This window comes from Zerene cesonia, chromosome 10 (assembly GCF_012273895.1).
Source record: "Zerene cesonia ecotype Mississippi chromosome 10, Zerene_cesonia_1.1, whole genome shotgun sequence".
In the NCBI taxonomy this organism is placed as follows: domain Eukaryota; kingdom Metazoa; phylum Arthropoda; class Insecta; order Lepidoptera; family Pieridae; genus Zerene; species Zerene cesonia.
The window spans coordinates 8,802,283-8,812,758 of record NC_052111.1 but is presented as its reverse complement, the minus strand read 5'-3'; the positions used below and the strand labels follow the sequence as shown (position 1 = coordinate 8,812,758).

At 39.6% G+C, this 10,476-nt stretch overlaps 1 protein-coding gene across 9 annotated transcripts in view; it reads right to left on the bottom strand.

Moving 5' to 3' along the window:
• LOC119829601 (obscurin) overlaps positions 1–10,476 on the bottom strand; it is a 102,117-nt gene that overhangs the window by 10,962 nt on the left and 80,679 nt on the right. For all 9 annotated transcript variants that reach the window (XM_038352198.1, XM_038352196.1, XM_038352197.1 and 6 more), the window contains 17 exons: positions 10,007–10,196; positions 9,561–9,739; positions 8,875–9,101; positions 8,333–8,508; positions 7,913–8,088; positions 7,016–7,141; positions 6,468–6,625; positions 5,865–5,986; positions 5,237–5,415; positions 4,575–4,771; positions 4,081–4,239; positions 3,597–3,841; positions 3,011–3,136; positions 2,645–2,820; positions 1,990–2,177; positions 1,057–1,553; positions 594–831 (listed from right to left, as the gene is read on the bottom strand). In XM_038352198.1, coding sequence (XP_038208126.1) covers positions 594–831; positions 1,057–1,553; positions 1,990–2,177; positions 2,645–2,820; positions 3,011–3,136; positions 3,597–3,841; positions 4,081–4,239; positions 4,575–4,771; positions 5,237–5,415; positions 5,865–5,986; positions 6,468–6,625; positions 7,016–7,141; positions 7,913–8,088; positions 8,333–8,508; positions 8,875–9,101; positions 9,561–9,739; positions 10,007–10,196 — 3,359 coding nt within the window. The remainder of the gene's footprint in view (positions 1–593; positions 832–1,056; positions 1,554–1,989; positions 2,178–2,644; positions 2,821–3,010; positions 3,137–3,596; positions 3,842–4,080; positions 4,240–4,574; positions 4,772–5,236; positions 5,416–5,864; positions 5,987–6,467; positions 6,626–7,015; positions 7,142–7,912; positions 8,089–8,332; positions 8,509–8,874; positions 9,102–9,560; positions 9,740–10,006; positions 10,197–10,476) is intronic.

The following is a 10,476-nucleotide window of genomic DNA, read 5'->3' as shown; positions in this document are numbered from 1 at the left end:
AGCATCATGGATCACCAGTATTACTGTGTCTGGTTCGATGAATTGCATCTGAGAACGTATTATTTTTAATTTAGTAGTATAGTTTAGTAATGAGAAGCAATTGAAGAAACGTTTTGTATTTGATCTATCAAACTCGCTTGTCTATTTTTATTTCATTAACTAGCTGTGACCCGCGGTTGAAACCGCGTAAGTCCGTATCCCGTAGGAATATCGGTATAAAAAGTGCCTATCTGTTATTTCAGTTGTCCAGCTATTTACGAAGCAAAATAGTATTATTGTTCACCAATAGATGGCAGGGAAAAAAAAAACCACGAATAAAACACGAATATGACATTTTCTAAAAAAGATTCCTAGCTAGATCGATTTATCGCCCCCGAAACCCCCTATATACTAAATTTCATGAAAATCGTTGGAGCCGATTCCGAGATTCCAATTATATATATATATATATATATATATATATATATATATACAAGAATTGCTCGTTTAAAGGTATAAGATTAACACTTAGTTTAGGCGTCTCTTCTGATTAGAAATTAAGGTTCAGTTACTAGCAATAGGAATAGATAAATTTCTTCCGGTTTTGAAATTACCTTAATTCTAGAAGAAGGCGCCAAAGGCTGCCAGTCCTTGTACCACTTGATCTCCGGGTAGGGCTGGCCTGTGACCCTGGCCTCCAACCTGACGGTCTTCCTCAGCAGCACGACAGCTTCTTCAGGCCGTCTGATGAAGGTGGGGTACTCAGCTAGCTCGAGGCGAACTCGCTGACGAGCTTCGCCATGCTCGTTGGAGGCAACCGCTTCGTACCAGCCCACGTCGCGTTCTAGCATTCTGGAGAAGTTAATTTTAGGTTTAAAGATTATACGACTTGTTTTGGGCTACTGCCCTAAAATTTATTTATAACTGTCACTGAAGTGCAAATTACACTTACAGTATACAATTTTAGTAAATAATTATATAAGTTGTAGTAATTTACTAGGAAGTTATAATTCTATAAATAACAGAAAAAGTTAAATAAATAATTGTCGACTGCTTTATATTGTTTGCTATACTAACTTATTAATAAACAGCGTCGCCTGTCCGTTCCTGGTGTAGCTCCAGTCGTATCGGCCGCCGCCCTCGATCAGCTGATCGTCGAAGTAATACGTCATCTTGGGCTTAGGGTATCCATACACGAACCAGAACAGGTTCACGTTATGGCCCTTGACCCCATACTGGGAGTCGTATTCTTGGCGCAGGAACTTCGGCGCCTGCGCATACCCGTCGTGCGGCGGACGCTCAATGTCGAAGTCCTTGGGGAAGTACGGGGAGGTCTCCGGGCGGAAGTCGATGCCGGGCTCCAGGTAGGGGATGAATTTGGGCGGATCCGGTTCGAGTTTCGCCCTATGGGTAATGGCGTAGGGGGATGGGTCGCTGACGCCATATTTGTTCTCGACTCGCACCCTGAACTTGTAGTCGCGGAAGGGCTCGAGGTTGCGGATGTCGCACACGCACGAGCGCAGGCCGGTGCGTGCCGTGAACCAGTCGCCGTCGGGCACTTCGCACATTTCCACCTGGAAATTAATTTCAGTGTTAATACTACGACGAATACATTGTTTATCAGTCATTTTCGGTTTGAGATTGAATTGATTTTCATTTGCATATTATTTAATTTACTATTCAATTTTATCGATGGATACTAATGTAAAAAAGAGGAAAAGTGTTTTGTTTCTTTGTACCCTAAAGGCTCCGAAACGGCTGGTCTGATTTTGAAATTTCTTTCACCAAAAGAAATTTCAAAATCAGACCAGCCGTTTCGTGAATAATGTAGCTTACATTATTCACGAGTGCTGTAGAATACTTTTTAACCCGGCAATGTACCACAGACGAAGTCGGGGGGAACAGCTGGCTAGTATGTAATATATGCTTTGCTAATTGCCAAGTTCTACAGCTGTTTTTGCATCCTGAAGGCGGAAACCGTGTGGTGCATTGTAAATAATAATTACATACCTGGTAAGTGACGGGGAACCGCGGCCGGTGCGGGATGCTGGGCCGCCACGAGAGCGTGAGGTGTCTGTCAGCCATGCGCGAGATGATCGGCTTGTCAGATAGCGGCATCGGCACGCCCGTTTGCTTCATCTTGTCGAACTCGGAGTACTGGTCCGATAGAGGCTTCTTACCCGATTGCGGTTCCAGAGCTGTAATGACATGAGTTTTGTTTTTTTTTTCGGCGACATGAGAAAATATTGAAAATATTCAATATTTTTACATTTAATTTATACATATAGAACTATCTGATTCGGCAAACGCTGTTCTGCCTTACTCTTATCATTTAGGGGAATAAAAAAATGTTTTAATACAAAATTTCATATAGATCCGGCCAGACGTATCGGAGGAATATGACTGTGCTACAATATATATATATATATATAGTATATATATATATATATATATATATATATATATATATATAGTGAGATGTATTTTGTCAATAATAATATAAAAGGTGTAGGATGTATTTTGTAAATAGGATAAAAGCATCTATAGCAACAGTATTCATAGACAAATGAGGGTAGTGCCTTTATTTATCTGTGAATAGTCAATAATTATTATGGAATGTCATATAAATAACTAGGTATTACTATACAAACAACAATAAACTGACTGTCGTAAGTGAGCTGCGCGGTGCAGTCGGCTTCGCCGTGCGGGTTGTATATCCGGCAGCGGTACGTGCCCACGTCGGCCGGCTCCACGCCGCTGATGCTGAGCCGCAGCAGGCCGGTGGACTCCTTGTCCATGCGGATCCGCTCGCACGGGAACAGCTTGTCGCCGTTGCGGAACCTGCGGGTGGAAATCAAAACGGCCATTCTTTGTTGGTGTTCTTTGGCGTGTCATAACATGGCAATAATTCAATTTAATATGTAAGGATTCTTTCTGTTCCATCTAATGGCTATTTATACAGCTGGTTAAATTTGGTACAGTTCTGACAATACATAGATATATAACAGCGTAAAATGATAAGGCCAGGGACCATTCAACATCCGGGTCGGGCGAGCCGGTGGCGCACGCGGTGAACTTGGCGCTGAGCCCGCGGAACACTTCCACGTCGCCTATCTTCTTCAGGAAAGATGGCGCCTCAGCTTTCTCGCGCCGAGATCTGGGAATTGTGAAATAATATAATTGGTATCACAAGTGGGAGTCGAGCATGCTTCCACTTCCACACCCCACAGAAGACCGTAGAAGCGTAAAGTGTGCTTTCGACCTTTAGCCTCGTCTGTCCAGACACAAGAATCACACCATAAAACATCCCTACTACGCGGCTAAAGACAAACGAATAAATAAACGAACACATTTTCGCACTTAAAACATAAGTAAGCATTTACAAATCTTCTTCTGTATACACTTTCGTTCTTCCCTGAATTGTCATTATATTTTTCTATTTTTCGATCATGTGATGTCACTTATAAACTACTCAACAAATATTTCTGTATACCTTTTGCATCTTATTTGTATTTGATATGTTGTGTGTGCATATTTTTTTCATTTACCCCCTTGTTACACAAGGCGCATTATTTGAATTAAAATTTCATCTACCCCACCCAATAGCCCAAACTCACATCTTATCCACGACCTCCAGTGCGGCCTCGCACTCAGCCTGCCCCTCCCGGTTCCTGGCCACGCACTTGTACTGCCCCGCGTCGTCGGCCGCTAAGTCTCGCACGTACAGGCACCACATATCGCCGTCTCGCTTCATCGAGTACTTGTTAGAGGGAGACAGCTCGACACCGTTCTTGTACCACGTCACTTCTGGTGACGGGATGCCGCTGATGCGCGCCGGGAATTTCGCGTCGAATGTGGGTAGCTGGGGATAGTCGTATTTTGTAAGTTTAAAGTATGAAGTACATAGAAAACAGAATTTAATGATAAGTACAAAATTACTTATGTTGTGATTTAATACATTTAAAAACGTGACTATTTTATAAAATAAAAGCCGGTTGTAATATACTACGCAATTCATCAACATAAATAACCTTTCATAAAGCTATAATTATCGTCTTATAAAAATTTGGTCCTTCGAGCCGGAAATTAAAAGAACATTACCTGTTGCAAGTCAGTGAACTTCTGCGTGAATGCCGGGGGCTGGTAGACCTTCCTGACATTCACCTTGCCCTCCGTCTTGTCCTCTCCGAGCGGGTTCACTATTTTCACTGCGTATACGCCTGCATCTGATAACTTCAGGGGATTGATCTCCAGACCAACCTGTACAAAGTTACATGTTTATGATTTATAAAATATAAAAATATTAAATCGTGTAATCAGTATTATATATGTAAATTGGCTGGTGAATGTGCGTATTAATTTATTGTAAAAACCTTTGAATTTTAATTCAAAATTGAAATTCAAAAATTTTTATTTTTTTTTAAATAAAAAAAAACATAAAAGAAGAAGGAAAGTTATTTTTTCTATTTATTTGGTCGAACGCGCTAATCTCAAAAATTACCAGTTCGATTTATAAAATTCTTAGTGTGAGATGGCCCATTTAGTGAGGAAGGCGTTTGGCCATAACATCAGGTACTACATATCCCTCTCCCTACCCGTTTCCCGTCGCAGGTGACGAGGAGCCGCTCGCCGGGCTGCAGCGGCTGGCCGTCCTTGGTCCAGCAGACGTCGGGCGCGGGGTTCCCGCGGAAGGCGGCGCTGAGCGCCAGCGGCGCGCCCTCGTCGCCCGTGGCCTCGCGCAGCGCCTGCACGAACTGCGCCCGCTCCTCCGGCCTGGTCTCGTCTGTGCGACCTGGCACACCATCATCAGCATCATCATCATCATCTTCATTTGATTTATCGGATTGCCGACTTTAAATAGGAAAGGAATTAAGAAACGATTGACCAGAGAAATTAAGGAATGGACTGGGAAGGGTGAGGAAAAGGATATGGACCTCGGGCTCCCCCACGCACCGAACGAAACACAGTAGCATGCTACTACTTCATGCCGGTCTTCTGTGACCAGCCACCTACACTTTCATATACATTCACAACAAATGCTTATAAAAAAGTAATTAAATAAATTAGAACAGCACACTAATTTTTACTTTTTTATAAATTATATTATATATAAATTAAACATAGAAAAATGTATGCAAAAATATCTATCTATCTATATCTAAAAGAGTAAGGTAAATATTATATTAATCAAGTTACCTACAATAGATTAAGAAGAAAATTTAAAATAAAAATTTTAGAATAAAATTCGCCCACTCACTGGCAACACTGAGCTCAGCGTTGCTAACAGTTTCACCCTTATCGTTGATGGCAATCACGCCATACTTCCCGCCATCCTGAGCGGTTGCTTTGCTCAGCAGCAAGGCGTGGGTCCCGTCGGGTTGGGATATAACCCGGACGCGTTCACCATCTGGGACGATTTCTTTGCCATTGTGTGTCCTGAAAGCGAGAGAGATGACATTTAAATCACGGTTCATTTATACCACTACAAAGTACAAGTATAAAGCAAAATCGCTTCCTACTTTTGACTGTATGTATGTGTGTATTTTTATTTCTAACTACACAATAAGATTTTGATGGTTTTTTTAATGGATATAGCGATTCAAGAGAAAAGTTTCTTAAACATGAGTAGTTTATAACGCGAAGCCGCGGGCAAAAGCTAGTCATTATCATTAGAATCACCTGAATACTTTGTCTACAAAATAAATTATTCCATATTTCAGTTCATTAAAACAAAGAAAAAATGTATATTGACTGAATTGTTGATTAGCCAAGTGTAAAATAAGAAAATTTTAAGTATGCCATAAACTCTTGATTTGTTTTAATTTTTAACAGCTAAATTTGTTTAAATTTTTAACAAGAAAAGGTGATCTATAAATGAAACCTACCACTTGATAACCGGCGGAGGGTGTCCCAAAACTTTGACTTCCATTTTAACCGGAAATCCTTCAATTACTTCGGCAGGCATCAACTCCGCTATGAACGCTGGTTTGCGCTCCTTTTGCCCAACCTTTAGAAAGAAAATTGAAACGGTTTAAAATGTTTCCAAATTACTAATGTATATTTCCGAGAAAAATAATAAGTCCCCAGTACATATGAGAGGAAGAACTCCCTTCTACGTCAAAACCCAGAACGGAGTCCACTTAGTCACCTTTTTTATTTGACTCCGACTTATAAAGAGGTCTCAGGACATGAATCTTAAAACACCACAATTATCGTCGGAAACCATAAAACATATCTATGCTAATATTATAGAGAGGTAAATTTAAGTTCTTTATATGGTATTTGGCAAAGGACCTGGAGGTTTAAAGCCAAGCCTGGACGAACAGCTATGAACCCATTAAATATGATGAAATATTACTTTATATAATATGGAAAGTAACTTGCCACCTTAAAAGGCTAATCCACTTGTGTTTAATTTTGCAAAATATTCCAGCATACTTCTTTTCTTTCAACCTTTTAAATCTTTATCTAAAAGACAAGCAAGTTACCTCAACGGTGGCCTTCGAAGCGGCATCTCCCAGCTTGTTGGAAAGCGTGAGAGAGTATTGGCCGGCGTCCTCCGGGCGAGCGGCCTCGATGGCTAGACCAATGATACCTCCCGGTTGGTTGATGAAGTTAACCGCTTGGCTCGGACGGATGGGCAGACCTGGATTTGTATATAGTTATTTTTTGCAAATTATATTACTTTAATATAGTCATGGTCATTGGATGAGAACGTTAAGTGTCTTAATTTTTATATTTCTTCTATTTATGTATGAAATTTTATGAGAGAACCTGGAAATTGGATATTCAAAAAAAATTGTAGACTAAGCAAATCATTCTACGCTTAAGGTCTTTAGCTTGACTGTTAGCTTAAGGGTTAAAATTTTCTGAAAATTCCTAATTACAAAATAATATTATCAAACAGTAAATTCTGACTATAAAAAAATGTATTTGATATTGGTATATTGTTTAATTTTTGCAGTTATTTACGATATATATAAAATTTGAGATTTTAAAGGAATATATTGCAACCGAAGCTATCAATTCGACTCACCATCCTTGAACCACTTGACTTCCGGTGCTGGGAAGGCCATAACTCTTGCCTCTAGCTTCACTGGTTGACCAACCACGACCTTCACGTCTTCCAGCTCCTGGCTGAACGATGGTTTGCGAGGAGTTGCTGATAAATCAAGATGACCATATTAAGGTTTACAATGAAAAGCTCTTTATTTGGGTCAAAATGAAATTTAAAATGTTATTTGACTTGACGTGTCATAAATGAGAAATTTTTTCTATTCTTTCAAAATTTCTCATTTATAAAGCATTTCAATGCTATAAAACTAAAAATTAAATTTGACGTGTCATATTTATAAATTGTACTATCCAACAAGTGTTTGGGTGTTGTGGTAAAAACTGACAATCAAACTTAAAAGTGTAAATATTTATAAGTGTTTATAAATAGCATTTTTCAAAACTACTACTGACTTGAAATGCCATTTCAACTATAACAATTTGCAAGAAAATGGAGAGGTGGAAATTAGGACTTAAATATTTCGTATATGCAATCCTTGAAATGTGAGATTTAACGTAGGTAATTAACACAACTTGTAACTTTTAACATTGAGTTTTACATTTTTTACATAAGAGTGTCGATTGAACCTGAGCTCGTGGTTCCCCTGAGGGTAAACGCTTACCACCGCCCATGAACGTTTGTAGCGGTTGAACCTCTGGAAGTGCGTTGACCGCTTTTAAGGGGTAAGGATAAGGAAAGAATTGACGACATGAATAATGGAATTGACTAAGAACGGTGAGAAAAAAGAGTCACAGCATATTTTGGCACGAACCTCGTATATTGGAAGTACCGAAATACTCCCAATATAGTAGTAGTAGTAATAGAATACTAAAGAAATATATAGTAGTAAGAAGACTATAGTAGTAATACAGTACTCACGGTTAACAGCCACTGCGCACAGTGCCGAGTGCTCCCCATTGGGGTTGGTGATCACCAGCTTGTAGGCGCCACAGTCCGCGGGGGTCACGCGTTCGATGCTCAGCTTCACTGTGCCATCCGGTAGTGCAGTTTGCTTCACGTGTTCGTTGGCTGGTAGTTTTACACCGTCTTTGTACCTGGATCAAGAAAATTTGAGTGTCATAGTCTGTGTTGGGGCATTTTGACGTGATACTGTAGAGCCGAGTGTGCAAGCAAGAACTGAATCACTTTAAATACATAATTAAAATAAAAACATGATGAATTATGGCACTACTAAGGTAATCTATGGGAATCACTGGAATTCAGGCAAAACCATTACTACTACCCGCTGACTTTACGGTAAACATAAGGTATATTACTAACTATTGCAGATCTACTAACCATGTTGCCGTAGGTATCGGACTGCCGTCGACCTTGGCCTTCAGCTCGAGTGGCTCCCCCTCATCCACCTCCCGCTGCCGGTCCAGCTTGTGCACGAACCCTGGCGCCAGCTGGGCCAGCGATACCATGGCTTCGGTGGTCGCTTCGCCTGACAGGTTCATGGCTACCACCTTGTACTAGAATGGGAGACGTGTGTTATGTCGGGGGGATATTACTCTGTATTGGAATGTTGATTTTATTAAACTTGGAGTAGTTCAGTTGAATGAGTGTGATTCAGTTATTATTGTAGTACATTTACTACAATACGTATAAAAACTTATACACTAAGAAGTTTCCACTGCCCTACATTTTGCGAAAAGAAAATAATCAGATTTTTAATAGTATTCGTTCCAAAATATTTCATATCTATTCATTTAATAACAAATTTATTAATTGCTAAGCATTTTTTAATAAATCTACAAAATACTATTTTAGTGTACACACCTCCTCAGTGAAAATATAATAGATCAATGGTGAGTATAAGCTAATCAGCAATTACGAACCTTGCCAGCGTCAGCCGCGCTAAAGTGCTTGATCTCCAGCTCGCTGTCCACCTGTCCCCCCACCTCAGTGGTGATGGTGCGTCTCTCGTCATTCGCCAGTTCTGTTCCCTCTCTATACCACTTCACCTGAGGCTTGGGCACTCCGTCACAGCGCACTGCGAGGGTGAGGTCGTCGTAATCCTTGACTGTCTGCTTTTGTAGTGGTTTCGTGAATACCGGCTCGTTGGCTGCAAGATGTAGTAAAAATAAGATTTTTTTTTCGTTATCTACATTCTTCTGAACGCAGCGTATATTAGTCTTATTGAGCTTTAGTAATTCATTGCGGAACTAATATTTTAAGGCAGCCATATTATCTTGCTACATTTAAACAATTATTGTTCATTACTACTACCAAATAACACATATTTATAATACGACATAAGATACATTTATTATATGGAATCGGTGTAACTACATCCATTCACCTTACATAAAAGCTACATTGAAATATATTTTGATACTTTTAAGACATGAAAATAAATTTGTATAACCTTGAAATAGATAATTTATTCAATATACACTTAGTTTGTACGTGTGTATAATGACGTGTATTTCTATAATTATGCAGTACAGTATTGGTCTGACCTTATGAACTGGCAAGTCTTTCTTCTGTTTAGTTTTTACAATTTAAATAGAACTTTACTCACTATGCACAGTAAGTTTGGCCTGCTGAGCCGATTCTCCGATTTCGTTCTTAGCGGTAATAGTGTATACTCCCGCGTCAGTAACACCGACTTTCTTGATGGTGAGACTGTATGTCTCTGACGGTAGATCTTGCGAGATTTCGATGTTCGATGTGGGCTGGATTACGTAGCCGTCTTTGCTCCTGAATTAAGATTAACAGAATTTAATGTATAAAATTACTATTAATGATAGGATAAAGTATCGTTGTGTTGAGTTGTATTTTATACAAAATTTACATAAAAACATAGATCGAATATAAGCAAAAGAAGCGATCTCTTCCAGATTATATGATAAATAAAGTACGTAAAATTAAGAACATGCATTTTCCACAGTGTTGCTAAATATGTTGCTATTACCATTATCATAAATGTATCAATGACTAACAACTTTTAACCACATCTCAACTCACCATTTAACCTCAGCAATGGGATTCGCTTTAATCTTAGTGATGAAGGTGGTTTCCTCATAGGGTACAGTGGTGATGTCCTTCAGCGGTTCGATCTCTGGCCTCAGCAGGATGTCGAGGCGCGCTGAACACTCTCCCACACCATACTGGTTCTTCGCTTGGATAGTGTATTCTCCAGTGTCTTGGTGACGACCTGATGATGGAATTTAGACATTAAAAAACGTATTGCAGTGAAATTTAAGAGTGAAGTCGTGATTTTATCCCCTTCTCTATCTAGAGTACCAAATTTAATCTGAAAATATGTTTCAACTTTACAAAACATGATCATGAGAATCAAGATGCTAAAAACTAGTAGATTTTCAGTGAAAATTTTACAGCGTTACAGCAGCGGTACGATCAATTCAAGAACGAAAAATGAGCACATGGAGTCATGGGACGGAACTTTAGCTTCTTAAAATATTAATCTACGCTCA